Source organism: Podarcis bocagei (assembly GCF_964188305.1).
Source record: "Podarcis bocagei genome assembly, chromosome: 5".
NCBI classification, from domain to species: domain Eukaryota; kingdom Metazoa; phylum Chordata; class Lepidosauria; order Squamata; family Lacertidae; genus Podarcis; species Podarcis bocagei.
Genome location: NC_138129.1, coordinates 41624224 through 41646752, shown reverse-complemented (window position 1 = coordinate 41646752; position 22529 = coordinate 41624224). Strand labels below are relative to the sequence as shown.

The window sequence follows — 22529 nt, the reverse complement described above, 5'->3', positions numbered from 1 at the left end:
AGATTTCTTAGTTTACAAAAATATGTGCATTGTCTCTTTTTTCAAGTTGCATTTTCTGCAGCATTTGCAAACAGCCTTCTTTGACACACAGTTTCCACCTTCCTTGCAGGCAGAGCAGCACCTGAAGTGATGAAAGAAGGAAATTCTCAGGTGGATCAATCAATATTTTAAGAGAAGGGCATTTTCAGAAGGTAGGCTGCCTAAGGAACAAAACGGGTGGCAGAATCCAAAATAATGCGTCTTGTAGGAACCCCCTTTTCTCATGCACATCACCCTCTCCTCCACTTTAGCTCCACAATGCTAAATAGACCATGATGGGAAGTGCCAGCAGAACACAGCCTACTATGTTTGATACCATGTACATGAAATGCTGTTTTGCACTAGACCAAGCAAAGTAATCTAGAAGAACTGCAAATCCCTAGTGCTGCCTGGCCCCATACTCTATACTAGATGACCCTCGCGGTCCCTTCCAACTTTACAATTCTATGATCTCACACATAATTAAAAAGACAATAACCACACACACACACACACACACACACACACACACACACACACACACTGTTTTAAGACCATAGATTGGTTAACAGCTGAAGGCCTGGTTTAAGACAAATGTTCTTGCCTAACATCTAAAGATATATAATGAAGGCACACAAATGGGCTCTCTGGGCTGCCCATGCAGTGGGCACACAAAGAAGTGCCTCAGATGACAATTGCAGGGTCTAAATCTAGGTCTGTTCCTATGGGGAGAGGCGGTTCTTGAGGTATTGGGGTCCTGAGCTGCAGAAGGTTTTATAGATCAAAACCAGCACTTCAAAGTGACCTTGGAAACTAATTGGCAGCCAATGCAGTTGGGCCATGACTGGTGTTATATTGGATGGGTAGAATTCTGTTTTGACAGTGTTGGTTACAACCCTCTGCTCCTGAGACAAAAGCAATGGCAGATATAGGGTTTTGGAATTCATTGCCAATGTATGCCTGCTAGCTGATAGATAAGGCAAAAGGGACAGCTACGTGAAGCTCAACCTTTCATCTTGGATCGAATCAGTACAAGGAAACTCCAAAATTCCCACTCCCAAATAAAGAAAAACTATGTGGAAATGGAGTACTGAGAAAAGGACACATGGAAAAAACCTCAAAGACTGATTTCCGCTCTTTACCTCTATAAAACCATCAGACATTTTCAGATTCATCATCAAATTAAGAGGCAAGCATCTACACATCAAAGCCTAAGGTAAGACACTATCCAAGATGTATATCTATGCATTTGGCTTACTTTTCAGTAATTACAACATGCCTCCCTGCTTATATGCATATGCAGTTAATACCATTCAGGCATTTGTTATCTAGTTGATCTTGTTTGAAAGTTATTTTGCACCAGCAGCAATATGCTTCAACTGAGTGATGAGTATGCATGAAAAGATCCAGGTAGCTGCTGTAAACTTACAGTGTTTTTTGACAGGCAAAAATAAAGGACTGACCTTCCAGAATTAGGATTGTAACTAACTACATGAGAGACCAATTTCTGGGTCAGGAATGCTATGAGATTATACTACAGTGGAATTGGTTTCTGTATCTATTTTCACAATTTATAAACCAGTTAAATGCTATCTGAATGTGCACATCAAACTGTAAAAATAGTGATCTCTATGCCTAGGACTTGCTGATCAGAAGGTTGGCAGTTCGAATCCCCGCAACGGGGTGAGCTCCCGTTGCTCGGTCCCAGCTCCTGCCAACCTAGCAGTTTGAAAGCACATCAAAGTGCAAGTAGATAAATAGGTACCGCTCTGGTGGGAAGGTAAATGGTGTTTCCGTGCACTGCTCTGGTTCGCCTGAAGCAGCTTAGTCATGCTGGCCACATGACCTGGAAGCTGTACGCCGGCTCCCTCAGCCAATAAAACAAGATGAGCACCGCAACCCCAGAGTCGGCCACGACTGGACCTAATGGCCAGGGGTCCCTTTACCTTTACCTTTATGCTATGATATCTAAAATTTTAGTTTTCACTAAATAGGATTATGCTATACCTGGGTATTATTAGATCTAACTCCACAAATTCATCCACAAATCTTTATAAATGATCTATTGTTAGTAAAAAAAACAACAACCCAATTTTCTGTTCCTTTTAATTCTGTTCCATAAGGTCAATAATTACTTCTTTTGGAGTAAAATGAAATTATATGTTTATTAATTTCATTCTTACAGTGTAGCAACAAAATATTTCCCTCTTAATCTTTTAATCCATCTTTTTTATTAATTTATTTATTAATGATTACATTTATCAACCACATTTTAGTCAAGATTGGTTTTCAATAAAATTTTCAGTTATTTAAATCCAATATAACATAACATGCTTCAGATACATGGATGGCTGTATGGCAGTTTCTGCAATACAAGGATGAGGAGTCAGTGGCCCTTCATATGTTGTTGGACTCCAACTCCCATCATCCCCAGCCAGCATGATCAATAGTAAGGGATGATAGGATTTGGAGTCCAGCAACATCTGGAAGGGTTGAGGGTCTCCAATCCCTGTTCAAGTCCCTAGAAGTTGGTGACATGGTCCTGGATGCAGGTTCCTCCTTCAAAGGAAGGGTGAGGAGGGAGCTGCAGGTGCCAAGATTCTGGTTTTATCAAGTGGACTAATCAGAATTGTAGTGAGTAATTATCAATTAATATAAAGGTGCTATAGTTTTTCACCTCTAATCCTCCACTAATATTTCCTAACACTGAGTTCTGAAGCTGTGTTCAATACACACTCACCTGAAAATAAGCCCCACTGAGAGCAGACACTCTAAGACACTATGTCACTGAGCTGCTGGCTCCAGGGACCTTTCTACTATGAACTCAGTTTTTTATCTTGTAAAGTTAAAGTCAAGTTTGCAACCTATTCCTGTATATATGTGTGGTAAGGCCAGTGATTCATAAAATCACAGAACCATAGAATTGGAAGGGGTGCCAAGAATCATCTAGCCCAATCCCCTGCAATGCAGAAATCTCAACAAGGCATCCACAACAGCAAATATTTGTAAATATAAACTAACTAACTAACCAACCAACCCTAACAGGCTTCACCTTGCACTTACTTACTTACTTACTTACTTATTAAATAAAATGTATATACTGCTTGATTGTAGAAAAAAATCTCAAAGCAGTTATCAGCAGCAGTTGCATATTCATTGGTTTTCAACCTACCCAGCCAATTTTTGTTCTGCTATTGGATATCTTATTTCTGCTCCAGAGTTCTGTCCAGAAAGCACTACTATCGCACTGTAAAATATAAAGGGAGAATATAAAGGGAGAAGTTGCAGATAGCGCATGGTGAAAATAATAAAACAAAACAAGAAGTTCTATGTCTGGATCAGATTAACATCTGACCCACTTGTGACCAGTCATGTTAAAAATTTTTGAATATTATTATTATTATTAGCACTTCACAGATAATGCATGAAGCATAATGCAGAGGCAAAATAATTCAAAAACATTTCCCCTCTTAACAGGAACGCACTTTAGCCACCCAGAGGTTCTTCATTCTCCAGACTATGCAAGTCTTTTTCAGCCTCTTTCTCTATCTCCTGCTGCCGCCTGTTTTGGGGGACAGGTTTTTCCAGTTTGGACCTTGCAGCATTTCAATGAATATTCATGAAATCCGGGATGGCTTTGGTACAATTAAAAAGGTCATTGTAAGTATTGTTCTTTTCTCCTTCTATCATAAGAGCCAATCTCTTGGAAACTCAGTGCAGAGGACATATGGAAGCCAACACGATAATGGTTTGCCTGCATTACTCCTTGAGTTGAGCATTTACAATTCACAAAGGTCCAAAAGTCTTGATAGCTGTGGGAGCGGGGATGACTTTTAAGAGCAAGAAATTGGAGGAAAGATTGACAGCTCTGAGTGTATTCAGTAGGTTTGTGTCAAATATTCTCTTTGTCAGTATTTATGTCAAATGTAGCACTCATGGCACAGCTGAATGGCTTGTGGCAAAATAAATCCTCACTTTGCCAAATACTAGAATCATTTCATTGCTTCCTTGGCATCATTTTATTCACTTGGCACATGCTTACAGTTCCTGGCAATATTTTCTTTCTTCCTCATTTCCTTCACAGCTTTCATTGACCCACCTTACTGTTAAATCCAATTGATTTTGCTTCCAAATGTCCACAATGGCATTGCATTAGATATCATCATCAAATTCACACAGGCCACCACAACCAATAGGATTAAATGACAATGTATGCAAATGAGAGTGAGGACTGTGAGGGAAAAGAAGAAATTGTGAACATTAAGTATAGCATTAATAGGGCTGTCATATGTCCCGGACATTACCAGGATTTCAAAGGTGGAATTGATGTCTGGGAGGGGGTTTTTGAAAGGCTGTGCTCAACTTTCGGGGTGTCCTGGTTTTTACTTTTTGAAATATGGCAACCCTAGCATTAAGAGAACATGGGTGTGTTTGCAAAAAATGCCAAAGCATGAGGAAAATAAGGGGTGCTTTTCAACCCTCGTGAAAAAGAAAACAAAGCATGGCTGTTTTGGTATAGCCACAATTAATTCAGCATAGAGAGAACTTCTAAGTTGCATGTAGGCTAATAATATCCATATATTTAAAAGACAATCACCAGTAAGATATCAAGTGATTGTTCTATTTTGCCACTGAAGACAGGACAAGAAGCAACACCAGCAAACACAATTACTGCAAATGTTTAATTGCTAAACTGATCCATGAGTTGATTTGGAAAACTGAATTGTGGATGTAGGTTGAATGGGTTTAAACTAAATTAGATTGCTCAAATAAAAAAATTAGCTGGCTGTCCTAAATTTATCTAGAAGAAACTAATGGGACCTTCATATGAGTAAATGTGCTTAAAGTTATGATGTAAGAAACATTTCCCCCTGCAGAATTTCTTCAAATTTCTTGAAGAAAGTGGAGTCTCTCAACATTTAAAAAGTCAATGTAAGAAGTTTCAGTAGAATTACTCTCACTATTGTGCAGTGTGGGGAAAGAAAAGGGTGTTGAATTTAAAGAATTGATCTGAAGTTTTTCATCTTTAAGCATACCAGTTTGAAATTTACGGCAAACCCAGATGACTATTACCTCATATATTCTTGGCTGGGTGCTTGTTTGCTAGATCAAAAATGTTTCGTTTCAGTCAATTCAGAAACTCAACTTTAGCAATCACATTTTATCAGTTCCCATAAATCTTTCCATTCCTAAAGCTGTTTCATTAACATTTGTAGCAATACTATCCAATGCAGTCTTAGCACCAAGAAACGTACTTAGACCCAGTGACAATATAAATATGGCTGAACTGAAAGTACAGTTGTTTTATCCTCCAGATATTGTTTGATTTGTTACCTTTTTTCAAGCTGAAGCCTACAGATATATTAAACTATATTTATGTGCTGTTGGGCTGTAGTTGTTTAATGATCGGTGTGGCAAAAAGCACATAATCAGACTAGATCATCTCTCTTCCCTATTTAGCAAGCCAGAGATCCTATCAGAACAGCAAGCATTTTGCACCCACATTCTCTGCATAACTTTCAAGTAAGTGCTACTAGTTAGAATATCTCTTTGCAATTTCTGTAGCAAAATGATATCACTATTAATATATTTGAATCAACTTGTGGAAAGCAAGCAGATTTTGATTTAAAAGAACATTAACGATCACACGGTTCATCCTACTTTAAACAGTTCATTCTACTTATGTCTGAAACTCCCTTGCCATCTCTGTTGCCCTTGGCTGGTTGATTTTAGATACAGTGGTGCCTCGCAAGATGAAATTAATTCGTTCCACGAATTTTTTCGTCTAGCGAATTTTTCGTCTTGCGAAGCACGGTTTCCCATAGGAATGCATTGAAAATCAATTAATGTGTTCCTATGGTCAAAAAAAGTCCAAACAAAGCCAAATTTGGTACAGCAAGAGTTTATTAAGTGCTCTTTAAAGTCACACATACTGTAAAGAACATTTCAAAATTCAAACCCAGAATTTTTTTAAAAAAACAGCAGAGTGGCCCAATGGTCACAGAAAATCATAAAAATGCAGAAAAAAAACACACAAGCTTCCAGATTCTTGCAAACCCCTCCCCAACTGTTCCCCCTGCCACCCAGCACACAGAAATTCAAATCCAGAATTTTTTTAAAAAAACAGCAGAGTGGCCCAATGGTCACAGAAAATCATAAAAATGCAGAAAAAAACCCACAAGCTTCCAGATTCTTGCAAACCCCTCCCCAACTGTTCCCCCAGCCACCCAGCACACAGAAATTCAAATCCAGATTTTTTTTAAAAAAGCAGCAGAGTGGCCCAATGGTCACAGAAAATCATAAAAATGCAGAAAAAAACACAAGCTTCCAGATTCTTGCAAACCCCTTCCCAACACCAAGTCCTTGAATTCCAAACACCCCAACCCAAAATCCAAAACCCCCCCAAAAAGTTTTAAAAGCTTAACTTACCAAATGGCTGCAAAAGAAGTTTTGGGAAAGCTTCAAAAATCACCAAAGTCTTTAAAAAACTCAAAAAAGGGTACTATGTACACTGCGTTCTATGAGTTGCTCCTCGAAGTCAAGTCGCAACTGTATTAACGGTGTTAAGAAAAAGGAAACAAACTTGCAAGACGTTTTCGTCTTGCGAAGCAAGCCCATAGGGAAATTCGTCTTGCGAAGCAGCTCAAAAATGGAAAACCCTTTCGTCTAGCGAGTTTTCCGTCTTGCGAGGCATTCGTCTTGCGGGGCACCACTGTATCTGTTGTAAGTCTGCATGAGCATTTTATTTAAAATGGAAAGGCAGGATATAAGGGATTTTAGAAAGAGAGTGGGCTGTTGATGACTCCATTGGATTCTTATCTCATTATACATGACTAAGCCATTTTTCACCTTCTCACCCCTTGCCTTTTCCTGTAAGACCTATTGCAGTCGTTAAGAGTCGTCAACAGGCTCATCTCAGCTATCTGCCAATCTCCCATTCCCACCACCCTTCTGAGTAATACCCCTCCCCACCTTCTCACTATATAGAAGGATCTGGCAACTTCTGTTTCAGTGTATCTGAAGAAGTGTGCGTGCACACGAAAGCTCATACCAAGAACTAACTTAGTTGGTCTTTAAGGTGCTACTGGAAGGAATTTTTTTATTAAGTCTATTAGATTTAGTGGGTCTACTCTGCAGATGACTAAGCTAAATACAACCCATTGTGATATGATACAAGTTCGCCTGCTGGGGGGCTGGGATGGTGGGAGCAGGATATAAGCTTTTATCAGTTTTCCTTCCTGGTGTGTGGGAAGCCTTTTCTCAATGCAAATTTGCCTAAAGGTTCTGAAAAAAGCTTTGTCTTACGGTGCTTAATAAATCCAAACTCTCTCCCTGGAGACTTTAGACAGCTGTTGCCTTGCTCGTAGCATCTTAAGATTTTACCTGGACAAAGTCTTCAGGCACTGTGAGACAGGAAGTCTTTACATCAATCGGAAAATCAGTGGCATAGCCAACTCCTTCCTCAGCATAGAGAAGAAATTCAGAGTGTGTGTAAGTCACATGTTAGTTTTGTGGAAGTTATCATATTTTCATTGCCCTGAATGTTTATTAGGAAGGGATGTAAATTAATCTGATTAATCTTCAGATTTGTTCATTACGATACTGTTGCCTTCTTTAAGTTATAGAATATGAACCACGTGAAAGGATCAGTTTTCTTTGGAGGAGATACTGTCAGAGTACTGAGTGGTGTTTTAAAGATATTATGCAATAGATAATGCCTAATGTAGAGAATTAGCAGGAATGTGCAGAGAAGTACACAAGCAGGCAGTTCTGGCCCCAAAGTCGAACAACTACCACAGAGCATTACTGAAATAAAGATAACAATTGAGGCCTGCCACAGAATATTTTAGCGTAACTGCCATACTCACAAGAGCGGTTCATTCAGGGTTGCAGCTGGCCATTACACACAAGCAGGGCAAACTCCTTACCCTCTACCTCAGTTTTCTGTTTTTTTCTTTTCCATTAAAAGGTGAATCTATCTAACTTACATTTACAATATATGAACTGAAACACAGCCATCCTTTGAATTTTGCACTGAAGAAGTGTGCATGCACACGAAAGCTCATACCAATAACAAACTTCGTTTGTCTCTAAGGTGATACTGGAAGGAATTATTTAATTTTGTTTAGACTTCTCCAAAGTTTGCATTGTAGTTCTCTTGTCAAGTAACGTGTATAAAAATGCACACACAGTGGTAAAGTTTCCATTAAAATGCTAATGCTAATAATATTAATAACAATAATAAATTTTTTAAAAATCATTTATATCCCACCATCCCTGACCAGGACTGGGCTCAATATGGTGAAAATATGGTACAAAATGCACTATTTTAGAAGGAAATGTTCTGCAAAATTGTGTATATTAAGCAAAATTACATATATATATATATATATATATATATATATATATATATGGAGAAATTTGCACTATCTAATGAATTTTCATGAGGACTTATTTTTAAAAACAAACAAACAAGCTGATATAGAGATCTGAATTTAAGAACAGAATGATTTTTTCCATAGCCCCACTTTGGTTCTGTTTCCATCAGCCACCTAAGTCCACTATTAGTGGTAGTGATGGATTCACTGTATATAGTACAGTCTGCTAAAACGCAGCTGACGAAACTGGTATGTCCCAAACCTCTACTGAATTTTATTATGCCAATGGGTATTTTTACTATAATTTCCCAGCAGGATGAAAATATGTGCAACTGTGGGGAAGAGGCAATAAACAAATATCATCAGATCATCAGAAACTATGAGCAGGTAAACTGATTGGACTGCAACCTGAACTTTAAAGTGAAATAGAAATGGTTATTGATTATGATATTAATCTTAACAACAAAAATAAAGGCAGCAGGTGACTAAAGGGGAATGTTTACATCCCACCCCAAAATGCTAATGTACCACCCCCAAATGCTTTTGTTATTGACCAAGTTTTCATGTTAATTAACTTCCAGATGGATGTTACACTTGCTGCTATGAAAGCCCTTGGAGAACTGGATATCCTGCTAAATTGGCTGGAGGCATATTAGAATCAGAATCAGTATTCTGTGTTGCATAGTCCATTCTAGAGAATTAAGGAGATAAAAGTGGGCACTTCACTAGTGGGCACTAGATGGGAGGCTTTGAAAAACACCTGGGTGCCCATTAGACTGCCACGTGGTTGAGCAGGCACACGTCAATAGACCCAATTCCCCCCAATGCTTTAAGTTGCAAAGCCCTCTTGTGCCTTAAAGAACTGCATAGGGCGCTGGGCTTGAAGGATGCACACACACAGCCCCTGTACTTGAACAGGAAGGGTTTGACTTTAGCAGCAGGACTGCTATGGGTCTTCCAAAGTTCAGTTCTACGGAGTTAGCTTTGGGGACAGCACCTCTGCTCCAGTCAGGTAGCACTTTCCTACATTCTCTTTGCTCATCTGCGAGTCAATTGCACCACCTCTCGAATCATGCAAGACTTTCTACAATTAAATGAGCAGCAAAACCAAATCAAACTGCATCTTGTTGTAAAGCAAATGTGCTCTTGTCTTGGACAGCTCCCATTTCTTTCCACAAGACCTAGGCAGGAGTTGTACTGAGTAGATTGCCAGTGCACCCATCCATTGTTAACTGAGGAGGAGTCAGGCAAAACATATTGTTAAAAACAAAGTATTTCAAGCTACATTATGGATAGTTTTTCTCTTCCAGTGAGCTTACATCGAAAACAGCAGCAAGAACCCAACCCTGAATAGGTGATTGCTGTCTACATATTTCCCCCCGCATGTTTATCTCTATCACAATTATTTAAAAACATTCTCATGGATATCAACAAGTATTATGCTGGAAGCACATTCATTTCTGTTAAACTTTAACTATTCCTAAAGCAGGTTTCAAAATATCTATGATCTGATGACCAAAGTTATGCATATGAAGACAAGGTTCCAGAACAGAACACTCCCAGCACAAAAGCAACCAGCTCATGTAGGGACCCCTGGCACCCGTCGTTGTAGTGCTTATATATGTGGAAGGGGCTTTGATTCAGAGAGCTGAAAAGGCAGTAATATCTCTTCCTTGAGATTTCATGAAATTCTTCCCCACACCCTTCCTTCTACTGGAGAAGAATGCTATCGAGGTAGCACATTTCTGCCGGTTTGCAAAGGGCAGTGGGGGGAAAAATCAAGGCAATTGTTTGGATTTCAGGACTGTTGCAAGAGTTCAGTTTGTTCAAAACATGTCTGCTCTTGAACACCTTTCACTCATTTCAAGAAGTGTGTATATATGTTCTTGGAAGGCTGCATGTGTTCATGGTTAGACATGTCCAGGCCACAACTCCCTATCATTTTGTTTTTATTAATTTGTGCATTATTGTCCCTTGCTATCCTGGAACTAGTATTTTTCACATGTTTGATGTATATATACATATCTTTCACTGAGTGTTAGGATGTGGGATTCTAAAACCCCAAAACAAATATAGCCACGAACCCCAATTACTTTGATATAATATGCAGGAAAGGAAAGGAAAGGAAAGGAAAATATTTGTAGGATGGTGGCATAGCTCAATTTATGGTAAGTCAGAAACAGAAGATTGGAGAAGTATTTATAGTGAATGGGTGGATATGTGCAAAATCAGCTTAATTTTGTAAAGGAGAACAACTCTGGCAAAGAAAGGAAAAGAGGGACAATTATGCTAGATATGGGGAATTGAAAGATACTTTTGTCCTATATGAAATACCTTGGGAAGGCTGCTACCAGTTCAATAACGCACCAACTTTTATATGAAGAAATTTGGAAATGCTAATTGGGGCATGTCACATAATTAATTGCAGATAACACAAACTATCCATTGTATCTCCACATGCAACACACTAAAAGAAATCATGTCCATAGAAAATGGAGCAAATAGGTAAACTGATTGTAGGAACCAAATATAAGCTATTACTGGTAAATCTTGAAATATTAATATTTAGATTAGACTAGTTCATCATGGAACAGGCTTTGATCCAGCAGATGCTCCCAGCAGAAGAAGAGATGGTAATGTTCCCTCTTCCTGCCCACCACCATTTCCCACACTGTTTTGAAGAGTGCCCTAGTCCTCCAGAGCAGCTTTTCAGATGGCACAGGGGCTGCACTAGGAAGCAGAAAGCAGTGAAAATTGCCTGTATAACTCTTCCTTCCTGTAGGAGTGTCTTATGAGCAGAGATCTGCTCCTGGGAATTCTGGATCCCAAGCTTATAAATTTAAGGCTGCTATCACTAAGCAGTGCATACTTCAAAGAAAATATGCTAGGGTTTGAATGTGAGGGATGTAGCCCTATCACCAAGAGCCTAGAATAAGTTCCACTGAAGTAAGGCAGACTTGCTTTTGAGTAAACATGCATAGGATTGTGCTGTAAATATATTAAAGACTGTGAGTTTTCATATACTACAAAGCTGAGACAAGGAAGTCTCTTAATAAGATCAACTTCAGTTGGGACAAAAACAAAACATCTGATGGACCAATTCCACCTGTTAATTATACAGTACTTATGCAGCACAATTTTATGCATATAATTTATATAACTATAAATTATATATTGTTTCACTACTGCCATTCATGAAAGCAAGGTGGTGTACAAGGTCCACTTTGAAGTGCAGCTGTGCTCAGTAGGGCTTTCTCCCTAGTAAATGTGTTTAGGATTACAGCCATAATTACACAATGCATTTGATTTTAATGCAATTAAATGCTATACATTACTGTACTTGTCTTGAAATAATACCTGCTGTATTACTCTTTGTATTGCTAAATGGATGATTGTGTGTGAGAAACACATTTTTTTGTGTAATCTACTCAAACAATATATTTCCAAAATGTTTCACATTCAGAAAACATTTAGTATTGACCTGAGCTTCCCTGAATTCTCTTGTTGTGGCAGGAGATACAGCAATAAATTTGCATCTAGCACTAATACTTTGGTGAGATTTACTTTTTTTTTGTTTTGCAACTTAATACCATACATTTTACACAAATTTCTCTGTTGCATCTTACGGGGGTCCAAGTGATATTTGTATAATGGAGTATACAAAAAGGGGAATCCTTTGCACTCCAACACAGTTCTCCAAAGGTTTCCTTCATCAGGTTATGCCAGTTGGGGGCTCTGAGACAACACAGCTTTCTTAGAACTGGGAAAGACAACTTCTCAGGATAACAAGCACTGGCAAAGACAGCTTTTGTCAGTGACTGAAAGGAGCAGGTTTTACAACCAACCCTACACTTCAAAGAATATGATCATACTAAACACCACATAACCACACACAAAATGTATTCAATCACTTCAGAACTCCTCACAACATGTTACAACTCTGTCCTACGGGTGAGGTTAAATATGTGTATAAGAAATAAAATGAGGGAATGAAGCTTTCACCCTAGCAGTCCCCTGCCTCGCAGCCTTACAGAATCAGAAACAAAATGTATAAAGATGAAACCAGCCTCTCCCCCAGTCTTCCACATCAAAACCTATCGCAAAACAACACAATGCTTTTTTTTAACTTAGAAGTAAATCCTAATGTCTTAAATGGGGCTTACTCCCGGGTAAGTGGGTATCAGCAAGAGTTTCAAGTCCTTTAAAAGATTGGACACCATAATAGCCCCCGCAAGAAGCCCACCAAAAACTCCTTACAATGCAAGCTGCTTTTATGCTGAGGTGAAGCTACCTTGCTGATCCTTTTGGCTGGAAAGGCAGGAGGATATAAACATGCTCAATAAATAAATATTTATTAATAAATAATGTCAACACCAACACTACAACATTTCATGAAATACTACAAACTGCAAGTGCAATAGCCATGAACGTTGGCTGATAATTATTTAGTACTGTGCTGAATCATTTATGGGGTTAGAGGTGGAATGTTCTGCTTGTAGAAATGCCAATTTTCATCCATTACTTCTCCCCCGTGCTGTCCCAAACATAAACCCTGGAGAGTTGAGGGACTCTCTGGGACATTTTTTAAATTTGTGATTTACTAACTAAATCACTGCACTAGATCAAATGACCTTTGTACATACCTGGGTCTGACACATAAATCATGTTAAGAAGAATAAATGTTCGCTTGTACCCAATGTAGCACCAAGTAACTGTCCCAACAGTGCGAGGATTTATGACTCCACAATAGGACTCCCCCCTCTTTCCCTTGCAAGTGCCCCAAGGCCTCAGAGCAGACCAAATTTGCTCTGAAGGGTTGAGGGGAAACCCAGAACAGATTTAGGGATGCATGAAAGGAGGAGACGAGGGAAGTTGAAATGCACATGAGATGGTTACATAGTACTACAAGTTATTGCCAGGTGTCAAATATAGATATCCAATATCAGATATTGGAGCACTTGGCAGATATTCAACATCAGTGCTAGTGGATGAAGAAGCTTTTGGGGGTTCACAAAATTAAATTCATTTCATCTCCTCTGTGTGGCCCATTCTCGTGTCCAGCCTTTTCCTAGTCTGTCTCATCAATCCAATCCAGTAGGATGTCGAGCTCCCCAAGGGCTTTAACTGCTGCGGAGTGTGAGTCCATCTGAAAAGGAACAGGAAAAGATAAACTTTCCAAACAACCAGTGTGAATACTGGATAACAAATGACATATCTCTGGTGTCTCCTGCATTACTTCTGTAGCTGCTTGTACAGCAAGGTGTAACAGAAAATTATGTAAGTATGGGTACCTTAACAGGGTAAACAGCAGCTTCTGCAGGATTGGGGACAATTTATATCAGTGCAAGGGGGAAATTTTACATTCTCAATCCAAAGTGTCCTCCTTCCATGCTGACTTGCTTTTATTTTCTTTAAGACACAGAAGATCCAGTTATGGCTCTCTTCATCTGGTTCTGCCATGGTTCAGCTTAGCATGAGCCAACAGTGTGATGCACCAGCAAAAAAAAAGGCTAATGCTATTCTAGACTGCATCAACAGAAGTACAGTGTCCAGACAGATCCAGGGAAGTCAAAATACTTCTCTATTCTATCTTGGCCAGGCCACACCTGGAATACTGTGTCTAGCTCTGGGTGCCAGTTTAAGAAGAATATTGACAAGCTGGAACGTGTGCAGAAGAGGGCGACCAAGATGATCAAGGGTTTGGAAACCAAGGAATGGTTGAGGGAGTTGGGTATGTTTAGCCTGGAAAAGAAGAGACTGAGATATGATAGCCAACTTCAAATATCTAAAGTGCTCTCACATGGAAGATAGAGAAAGCTTCTTCTTTCCTGCTCTGGGGGGTATGACCTGAACCAATGGATTCAAGTTACAAGAAAGGAGATTCCAACTAAATGTCGGGAAGAACTTTTGGACAGTAAGAGCTGTTTGACAGTGGACTCTTGTGGTGGACTCTTCTTCCTTGGAGGTTTCTAAGCAGAGGTTGGATGGCCATCTGTGATGGGTGCTTTAATTGAGATTCCTGCATTTGCAGGGAGCTAGATGACGCTTGAGACTCCTTCCAACTCTACAATTCTATGGTTCTATGAAAGATCCTAGGTTGCCAGCTAGGCTTGGGAAATGCTGTGCTTGTTTTTCTGAGCAAGCCATGAAGACAGTTTCTGGAGTGACACGAAAGGGTTCCAGTCAGGCTGGTCTCATGCCAAAAGTCAGTTCAACACCAGACACCTGCAACCCGCTTAAGAGAGCACCTGCATTCCATTAGCTAAATTGCAAAGTGAAAACACATTTACCCTCTGAAACTGATTCAGGATTTGTTCATATCTTTGATTGGCTTCCTTCCCACAGGAGCATGTTGTGACAGTATCCTGAAGGAAAATAATTATTAAATAAATATTTATTTAAATATTTCTTCATGTATATTGTGTTCAAACATATATCTTCAAGAGGAACAAGATTCACAGTACTGCTGAACTGAATGCAAAAACAAATGCTGAATTACTAAATTATCGTGTTTGGTATGGGAGCACATCTATTCTCTACTTGTGAAAAATATGTTGTGAGATCCATGTAATAAAATATGGAAAAGAGGGTCTGCAGAAGCAGTTTCTTCCTAGTCTGCTGTAACCACTCATGCATATAAGTGCTGTACAAAGCTAATTGGTCATCAAATGCCACATCAGGCAAAGGAGGAAGAAAATGTAGCAATGAGAACATCAAAGAGCTATATTATTTGACACTACTACAAAGGCTAATGAAGAAATGGAAGCTTTTGGCACTTTACTGAAGACCAATTTTAAATTACAAATCTGAATTTAGGTTTACTGAATGCATGTTATTAAGACACAAAACCCATTTTAATATATATCCTGGAATCATTCTTGCAGATGGAGTTGATATCCATGTACCTATGGGCAACATACCGGTAACTGCAGTTGACAAGGGACTGGCATCTGACACGTTATCTGAAGTTTTTCAGAGTTAAAGCCATTTTATCAACTGTGCTACATCTGTGTATGTAATTATTTTGTTTTTGCTTGTTACATCCACTGCTTATGACAATTCTATGAGGGTGGCAAGTTTTCTGCATGGAGCTTGCACTTATTTCAACATTTCTCTAACACTTTGAAAGCAGGGTTTCCTTCTAAACATACTTTCCCCCCTGCCCCAGAACCAAGCTCAGTCCATTTGTTCAAACTTGCAGAGATGCTCATGTGCAGCCATTTGTGGCCTCATGTCAAGACCTGTATATTAGGGTGAAGGAATATTAGAGGGCTTTATAATGTAGGAACACTCCCCCTTCCTCCCCCCCCCCATGCATGTATATGGTTGACATACGTCCAGAATTTCCCAAACATATCCGGAATACTGTAGGCAGCAGCAGTGTCTGGATGGAAATCTTTAAAATGTCCAGGAAAATTTGGACATATGGCAAACTAGTAGGGTTTTTTTGTTTTTTGCTTATTTTCCATAAAAATAGCTCGAAAACTTCATTTATTTTTTTTCCAATTTTCCAGAAAAAGCACAACAACTTTTCCATCCGGATTTCCCCTGTTTGAAATATGGCAACCCTTTGCATGTATTTTATTCCTCAGCAGCAATTTTGCCCAGTCATCTCTTTTATTTGCTTACTCTGGAATAAGTTCCACTGAGTTCAGTATTCAGTGAATACTGCTCAAGGATGGTCTGTCATTTACTCTCTTCTCTCAAGGGCCCTCCCTACAGTTTGAAAACCAAAGCCTTAACCCACGTGATAACCCACGTGATTGCTCTGGGCGGAGAGAGAGAAATTCTGGTTATCTAGTAACCCACTAGGTCTGATGTACTTGTGGAAAGCTCTCTGATCACTGCTGTTCTTACAGATCTGCTGAGTTTTTCTTCCTTCCTTTTTAAAACCATGCATCACTGCTGATTTCAGGCCCACAAAAAGCATCTGAGATGCACTGGAAACCTCAAGGAAGCTTTGTAGCAGTGGTACTGCCATAATGAAAACATCCACCAATTTGGAGAGTTATATATTTAACAATGAGCTGAAATGGAGAGAGAGGGAGAGGGAGAGGGAGAGAGAGAGAGAGATTTCACGAACATTTTCCTCACTTCAAAAACACATGCTGCCTTGTTGACAATTTTTGCACCCCTTTGTGGAAAAAAATATGGAACTGTTCATAAGGGGAAACTATGAGGATTTGTGCCCATTGATTAATTTTCACAGTTGTGCATGATTGGAGCAGAATGTGGACTGGGGCACACATCCAGTTTTGAGCCTGAACGCCAGTTCGACTGAAATGAATGCATCATGATTTGCCTCTGGATTCACATCTGGTAATGAATGCTATCCATTCGTCCAGCATTATTTTCAACGGGATGCAAATTCAAACGTGCATCTGACTGTTCATATCATTCCATCTGAAGGATGTGGAACTTAAACTAGGTGGTAAGAACATGTTCCCTTTTTCCTTCCCATCCCCAAGTAGATTTAGCATAGTCAAAAACGCTTCCTGCCTTTCACGATGCTCATTTGTCTTTCTCCCTTCAATGATATATCCATATCTTATGGGATACATGTCATTGTGACTACATGATCCTGAATTGGCTAGGAATGAATAAAAATTGCCCCCCCCCCTTTGCAAACAATTGTTTTACAAACAAGTGTAAAAAATATCTGGTAGTCTGGAATGTGGAGTTTCCCCCTCCTGTAAATTTCACATATCAAACCTTATTAAAATTTGGCACAGTCCTGCAACCTACTTCTTTATGAACTTTTGAAAAACTGCACTGCTTTGCAAATTTTTAGAAAAAGCTTCCCAGCTAAATCCTACATTCCTTTACAGTAAGCCCCACTGAACTCAGTAGGATTTTATATCTGAGTAGGCATGCATAGGACTGTCTACTCAGATTGTTAGTTCCCATAAAACAAAAACAAAAAACCCAGAGGAAATTTACAAGATATGTATTTAAAAGCAGGCACCAATGTTCTGGGCACTTTTCTTGTCTTGGCTGACCCCAGAGAGGGAGAACTGAAACCCATTATGACTAATTAGAAAGCCCATAGACTTATTCCAAGGTTGTATGAGTTGTAATCTGGTTAGCTGTTTTCAGTGCATGCATGATTTTACTGGTATTATGTACTAAAGCTACTATAAGTATGCCCATTACTGCTATAGGGTTGTTCATTGCTGCAGCTTACACAGAGTGTCAGTTCCTTCTTAATACTGAGGAAGTTGTTGGCAATCCTGCTGACTCTCCTTTGATGAAAGTTGTTTCCTTCTGTGCATTGATTGAAGACATTAACCAGGTAGAATTTCAACAAGTAATGAAAAAAGCAACACCTGTCTTCAGACTAAAGCAAATCAGAATAACTTATTAGAATAGGCAACATTTCATTGAATAATGCATTACAGTTCAAATCAGAGGCTTATTGACAATTCACAATCATTTTGATTTTATCAGTTATCATATATGAAACATCTTAAATAGTTATCTCCTTAATTTTCATATCACCTTTCAAATACTGCATATAACAAATACTGCAAGTAACAAATACTATTAATACTAAACTCCACTGAATGTCAGTCATGACCTGTCAAAAATCTAATCCTGAAATCTAATTAAATATTAAATGTAATTATAAAATAAAATACCAATATAAAATAAAGCAAATATTGGAATGCATATATTCAGAGAATATGTAACTAATAATCAGTGTGAAAATTCACAGGACAGAATCTTAGAAATCAAACCCTTTTTGGAGTCTAATCAAGCAGCAATCTTTGAGTCCCTGATTATATATACAGTGGTACCTCAGGTTACATAAGCTTCAGATTACAGATGCTTCAGGTTACAGACTCCGCTAATCCAGAAATAGTACCACGGGTTAAGAACTTTGCTTCAGGATGAGAACAGAAATCGTGCTCCAGTGGCAGCAGGAGGCCCCATTAGCTAAAGTGGTGCTTCAGGTTAAGAACAGTTTCAGCTTAAGAACGGACCTCCAGAACGAATTAGGTACTTAACCTGAGGTATCACGGTATGACTTTGTTAGCTTTGATTACAGAACTATTGCCAACTTTGGCACTATTGTGTAAATGGGACAACGATATATTAGAATCCATATGTGTGAACATATGAGATACATATACGTCATCACCAACAAAAGACATAGATATTAGGGCACACAAAGGAGATACATTCTGAATAAAGAAAGATTTTCAGTCCAATTGTATCCATCTACTGAGTTCAACAGGAATTATTTTCACCTCTATTTTTTAAGATTAATATTTTGTTGGAATATGAGCACTTCTCCAAATAAGAGAACAGAATGTGCAAGGGACAGAAAGCTTATACCAACAAGTTTTCAAGGACAAAGATTTACAAGAAAATCTGAAAAGTCTGCCAAATCTCTCTCTCTCTCTCTCTCTCTCTCTCTCTCTCTCTCTCTCTCTCTCTCACACACACACACACACACACACACACACACACACACACACACACGTCTTCTTCCTCCCACCCCCAATTTAATCAATGAATTGCTTAGGGGAGATACCTTTGTATTTTGAAGAGAATGTGATCCATGTAAGAGGCGGATGCTTGTGTGCTGATCTTGAGACTGCTGAAGAAGAAGAAACCCAAAAGGTTCAGTAATCAAATTGATCCATCAAGATTTGTCTCTGTGACTAAGCTTCCCGCACGAAATTCACTGCAGTTCCAAACACGTATGAAGCCTCCTTCCACCAATACTCACAGTCATTTCCTTGATGTCTCCAAATCCCTTCCGCATTTCATACATATCCACAGATACCATGCAGTGCCCAAAGTGGAGTTGTTTGAGGCTGCTGTTAGGGATCAAACACAGCAGAAAGGCTGTGTGCAGAAGCAAGAGAATGTAGCCACCCTCCATTTCAGCACTGGGTAGAAAACATTCACTATTCAGCCAGGAGAGCTATTAATGGGAAATAAAAGACCTGTGAGGCAGCCCTACTTGTACAGGTACATGCTGGTCTTTTAACAGGTCTGCAAGATGCTTGTTGGACACTGGGGCTCATCTACATAATTCTGTATATTTCCCCATCTTTTGTTCCAGTACATCCTTCTCTCTCACTTGAAAGCCTTTCAGCCCCAAGCCCTGCTCAGCCACATAGCTTACTGCTGGATGACGAGTCACCATCTCTCAGTCTAGCCTACCTCTCAGGGTTGTTGTGAGGATAAGAAGTGGGTTGTGCTTAAGTGAATCAGAGGAGTCTGGAATGATTCAGCAATAGAGAAGCTATATGGCTTCCTTTTTTACATAGATTCCTCATTCTGTAAACAGTTAATGAAGTTTATTTTATGTTTAAGGACCTCCTGGATTATTACAGCACAACCTCCTCTGAGCTGCTTGCAATAAGGGTTTCAGTTCTCAAAAGCAGAAAGAAATACAAACAGGAAACGTGAAAAACAGTATCAAGTTTTTTTCTGAGGTAAAGAAAAGGAAAGATAACATAAAAAGGGTCCCACTGAAATGAATCAGTTGGTAGTTCTCAATAAACATATTAATGTTTAGCATCTTCATGCACATCAATGTCCATTTTCCAGTCAAATTTGGATGAAGTCCTCAACACCCCCCCAACACCACACTTTTCATGGTGATTGTGTTTGCCACAGGTACCTGGTAGTGTACCAGTGTTTCCTATGGCAAGTTTGTCCAGCATGAAAGACAAGTGAACATACTTATACAAGTTAAGATACATGTCAGGCAGCTACAGCCTAAATAGGGGTCCCTAATGTACATAATAGTGGTCATTGCATGGAACGTCTCTTCACCTTTTTAGTATCTGATATTTTTTGAAAGTATACAAAAGTAAAGACAGAAATGGACATAGAAGATCAGAAATGAATTTCTTTTCTTCTTTTTTTGGTGGGGGGAGAATGCTCTTAAATTTTGAAGAATTAAAATCACTTTATAAAATGACCCTTTACCGTGAATAATCTAATTAACATACAACAAGATGCATATATTTCAGATAGCTATCTATCATCTATCTATCTGTCTATCATCTATCTAAATGCTGTATTGGATACTGTCTTTCTATCTGATATATCTATTATCTTATAGAGTGGATAAATTCACACTTACAAGTACTGTGAAAGTGCATGAAAACATATCATAGAAATATCTTACCGTGTTTTGAGATGCCTTCCCTGTTTATTGGTAATCATTGTGTACCTGTCCTTGAGATTGTCTTCCACTTATATACTGATAAGTGAAGATAATGAAATGCATAGTAATCCCCTTTGGATTTCTCGCCTGATTATGTACAAGCTTACTCAGCCAAAACAGATTTCCTAGAACAGTGCACACATTTCTCACTGAGATGACTGGCATATAGTAAAGACGCCACCCCCACACAGATGTAGAAAATGCATCAAGTACTCTTGATACATGCCTTCCAGCAGAATATTTGTTTACACTGCCAACTTTATTTCCAGATTAGCTCGACACAGGACTACTAGCCTTATATATCCATGGCAAATGTGTGCCAAAATGGCAATTTCAGTGGGCCCATCTGCAAATGCTACATATTTTATGGAGTAACCTCTCATCTTTATCTCATGTTTTTTGTGGGGGAAGAGATATGAGGTTAGAGAATGCACATAATATGAAGTCAGCCCTGTGGGAAAACAATCTGTTTTCAGTTCTGTGAAAATGGTCCAGGCGTTCAGAACATCTAACTCAGGAATGGGGAACCTGAGGTCCTCCAAATGTTGAGCTCCAACTCCCATCAGTCCCAGCCAGCGTGGCCAATGGTCGGGGTGAAAGGAATAATGTCTGGAGGGCCACAGGTTCCTCATCCCTGATCTAAGTGATAGATTTAGATATTCACCACAACATGGTCCTCTTAGCAAAGATGTCAAAAACCTTGAGGTTGAGGTTTTTTAAAAAAAAATCTGAAAAGAGTCTGGTGGTTAGGAATCAAGGTAGAGTGTTCCTCAGAGGATTTGAATGCCTTTCACCCATATTTAGTCCTCTTTCGATAGCACACTTGTGTTGATTGAGCACAGATCCACACCATATACTGTATGTAATGTGCACATCCACTGCACATTAAAAGGACATTTACTTCCCCCAAAGAATCTGGGAAACTATAGTTTCCTAAGGGTGATAGGAATTATAGCTCGGGGGGCTGTTGTCCCTAAGTTTATTTGAGGGAAGTTGTGTGCTTCAAGTGTGCATTATATATGCTTTAAATGTATAGTGTATATCTGCCCTGAGTGTGCATGGGGTATTTCATGCTGTATAGTCATCATAGCTTCCAAACAGGACTTGTGCATATGCACATTCCCTTTGAATATTATGGAGGAAGGGCCCACCATTCCAGATTCCCTTATTTAGTCATCATAGCTTCCAAACAGGACTTGTGCATATGCACATTCCCTTTGAATATTATGGAGGAAGGGCCCACCATTCCAGATTCCCTTATTTCTTCTCTTCTCTTTCAGTTAAAACAAATATGTTGTCTGAACAAGACTGAACATCTATGTGTGTTTGCTATGTCCCTTTTAAAAGGTTCAATTCATTAATAACTGTCCCTAGTGGGCCTAATCAAAATGTGAAGGTTTTTTACACGACAATCCACAAACCAGTTAAGGCAAAGTACTTAGATTTAAGTTAAACTGTGCCACTGAAGCTATTGCACTAACACTTCTAGCTCCCAAACTTCTAGCACCTGTACTGGGGCCTGTGTATGTATTTTTTGGATGAGGCTGGTGTTGCATGATCTTATCTGATTTACTGTGCTAGCCCATCTGAGCTAGCCCATTGGCCTAACAGACCTTCCAAGTGTCCCCATTTTCCAAGAACATCCCTGATTTGGAGAAGCCGTCTCAGTTTCTGATTTGATCCCAAAATATCCCACTTTTCCTTAGGATGTCCCTATTTTCACTGGAGAAATGTTGGAGGGTATGGAGTAACCTGAACCCCAAGCTGTCTGAAGGCAATCCTGTATAGGGAAGTTTTTTAAATGTTTAATGTTTTATTATGTTTTTATATATGTTGGAAGCTGCCCAGAGTAGCTGGGAGAACCCAATAAGATGTTTGGGGTATAAATAGTAAAATTATCATTATGGAATGGGATGTCCCTATTTTCATCGGAGAAATGTTGG

At 39.1% G+C, this 22529-nt stretch overlaps 3 protein-coding genes across 9 annotated transcripts in view; 1 reads left to right on the top strand and 2 right to left on the bottom strand.

The window, feature by feature from the left end:
• LOC308586679 (polymeric immunoglobulin receptor-like) overlaps positions 1–22529 on the bottom strand; it is a 305363-nt gene that overhangs the window by 153952 nt on the left and 128882 nt on the right. The gene's annotated exons all lie outside the window — the stretch shown is intronic.
• LOC308586691 (interleukin-20-like) lies at positions 708–14693 on the top strand. Of its 5 annotated transcripts, none has more exons than XM_081193572.1 (6): positions 708–1234; positions 3496–3678; positions 5479–5541; positions 7357–7509; positions 8712–8783; positions 13813–14693. In XM_081193572.1, the coding sequence occupies exons 2-6, from the start codon at positions 3538–3540 to the stop codon at positions 14086–14088; spliced, it is 705 nt and encodes a 234-aa protein (XP_081049698.1). In that variant the 5' UTR covers positions 708–1234; positions 3496–3537; the 3' UTR covers positions 14089–14693. The 5 variants fall into 5 exon arrangements, with proteins under 5 accessions (XP_081049698.1, XP_081049696.1, XP_081049700.1 ...); XM_081193570.1 differs by having other exon boundaries at positions 8709–8783; XM_081193574.1 differs by lacking the exon at positions 13813–14693 and adding an exon at positions 8978–11942.
• IL20 (interleukin 20) lies at positions 12007–20657 on the bottom strand. 3 transcript variants are annotated; one of them, XM_081193577.1, is made up of 6 exons: positions 20548–20657; positions 19132–19329; positions 18934–18999; positions 17581–17733; positions 14687–14761; positions 12007–13542 (listed from the first exon to the last, which is right to left on the bottom strand). In XM_081193577.1, the coding sequence occupies exons 2-6, from the start codon at positions 19285–19287 to the stop codon at positions 13465–13467; spliced, it is 528 nt and encodes a 175-aa protein (XP_081049703.1). In that variant the 5' UTR covers positions 19288–19329; positions 20548–20657; the 3' UTR covers positions 12007–13464. The 3 variants fall into 3 exon arrangements, with proteins under 3 accessions (XP_081049703.1, XP_081049702.1, XP_081049704.1); XM_081193576.1 differs by lacking the exon at positions 20548–20657 and having other exon boundaries at positions 19132–19440; XM_081193578.1 differs by lacking the exons at positions 14687–14761; positions 20548–20657 and having other exon boundaries at positions 19132–19440.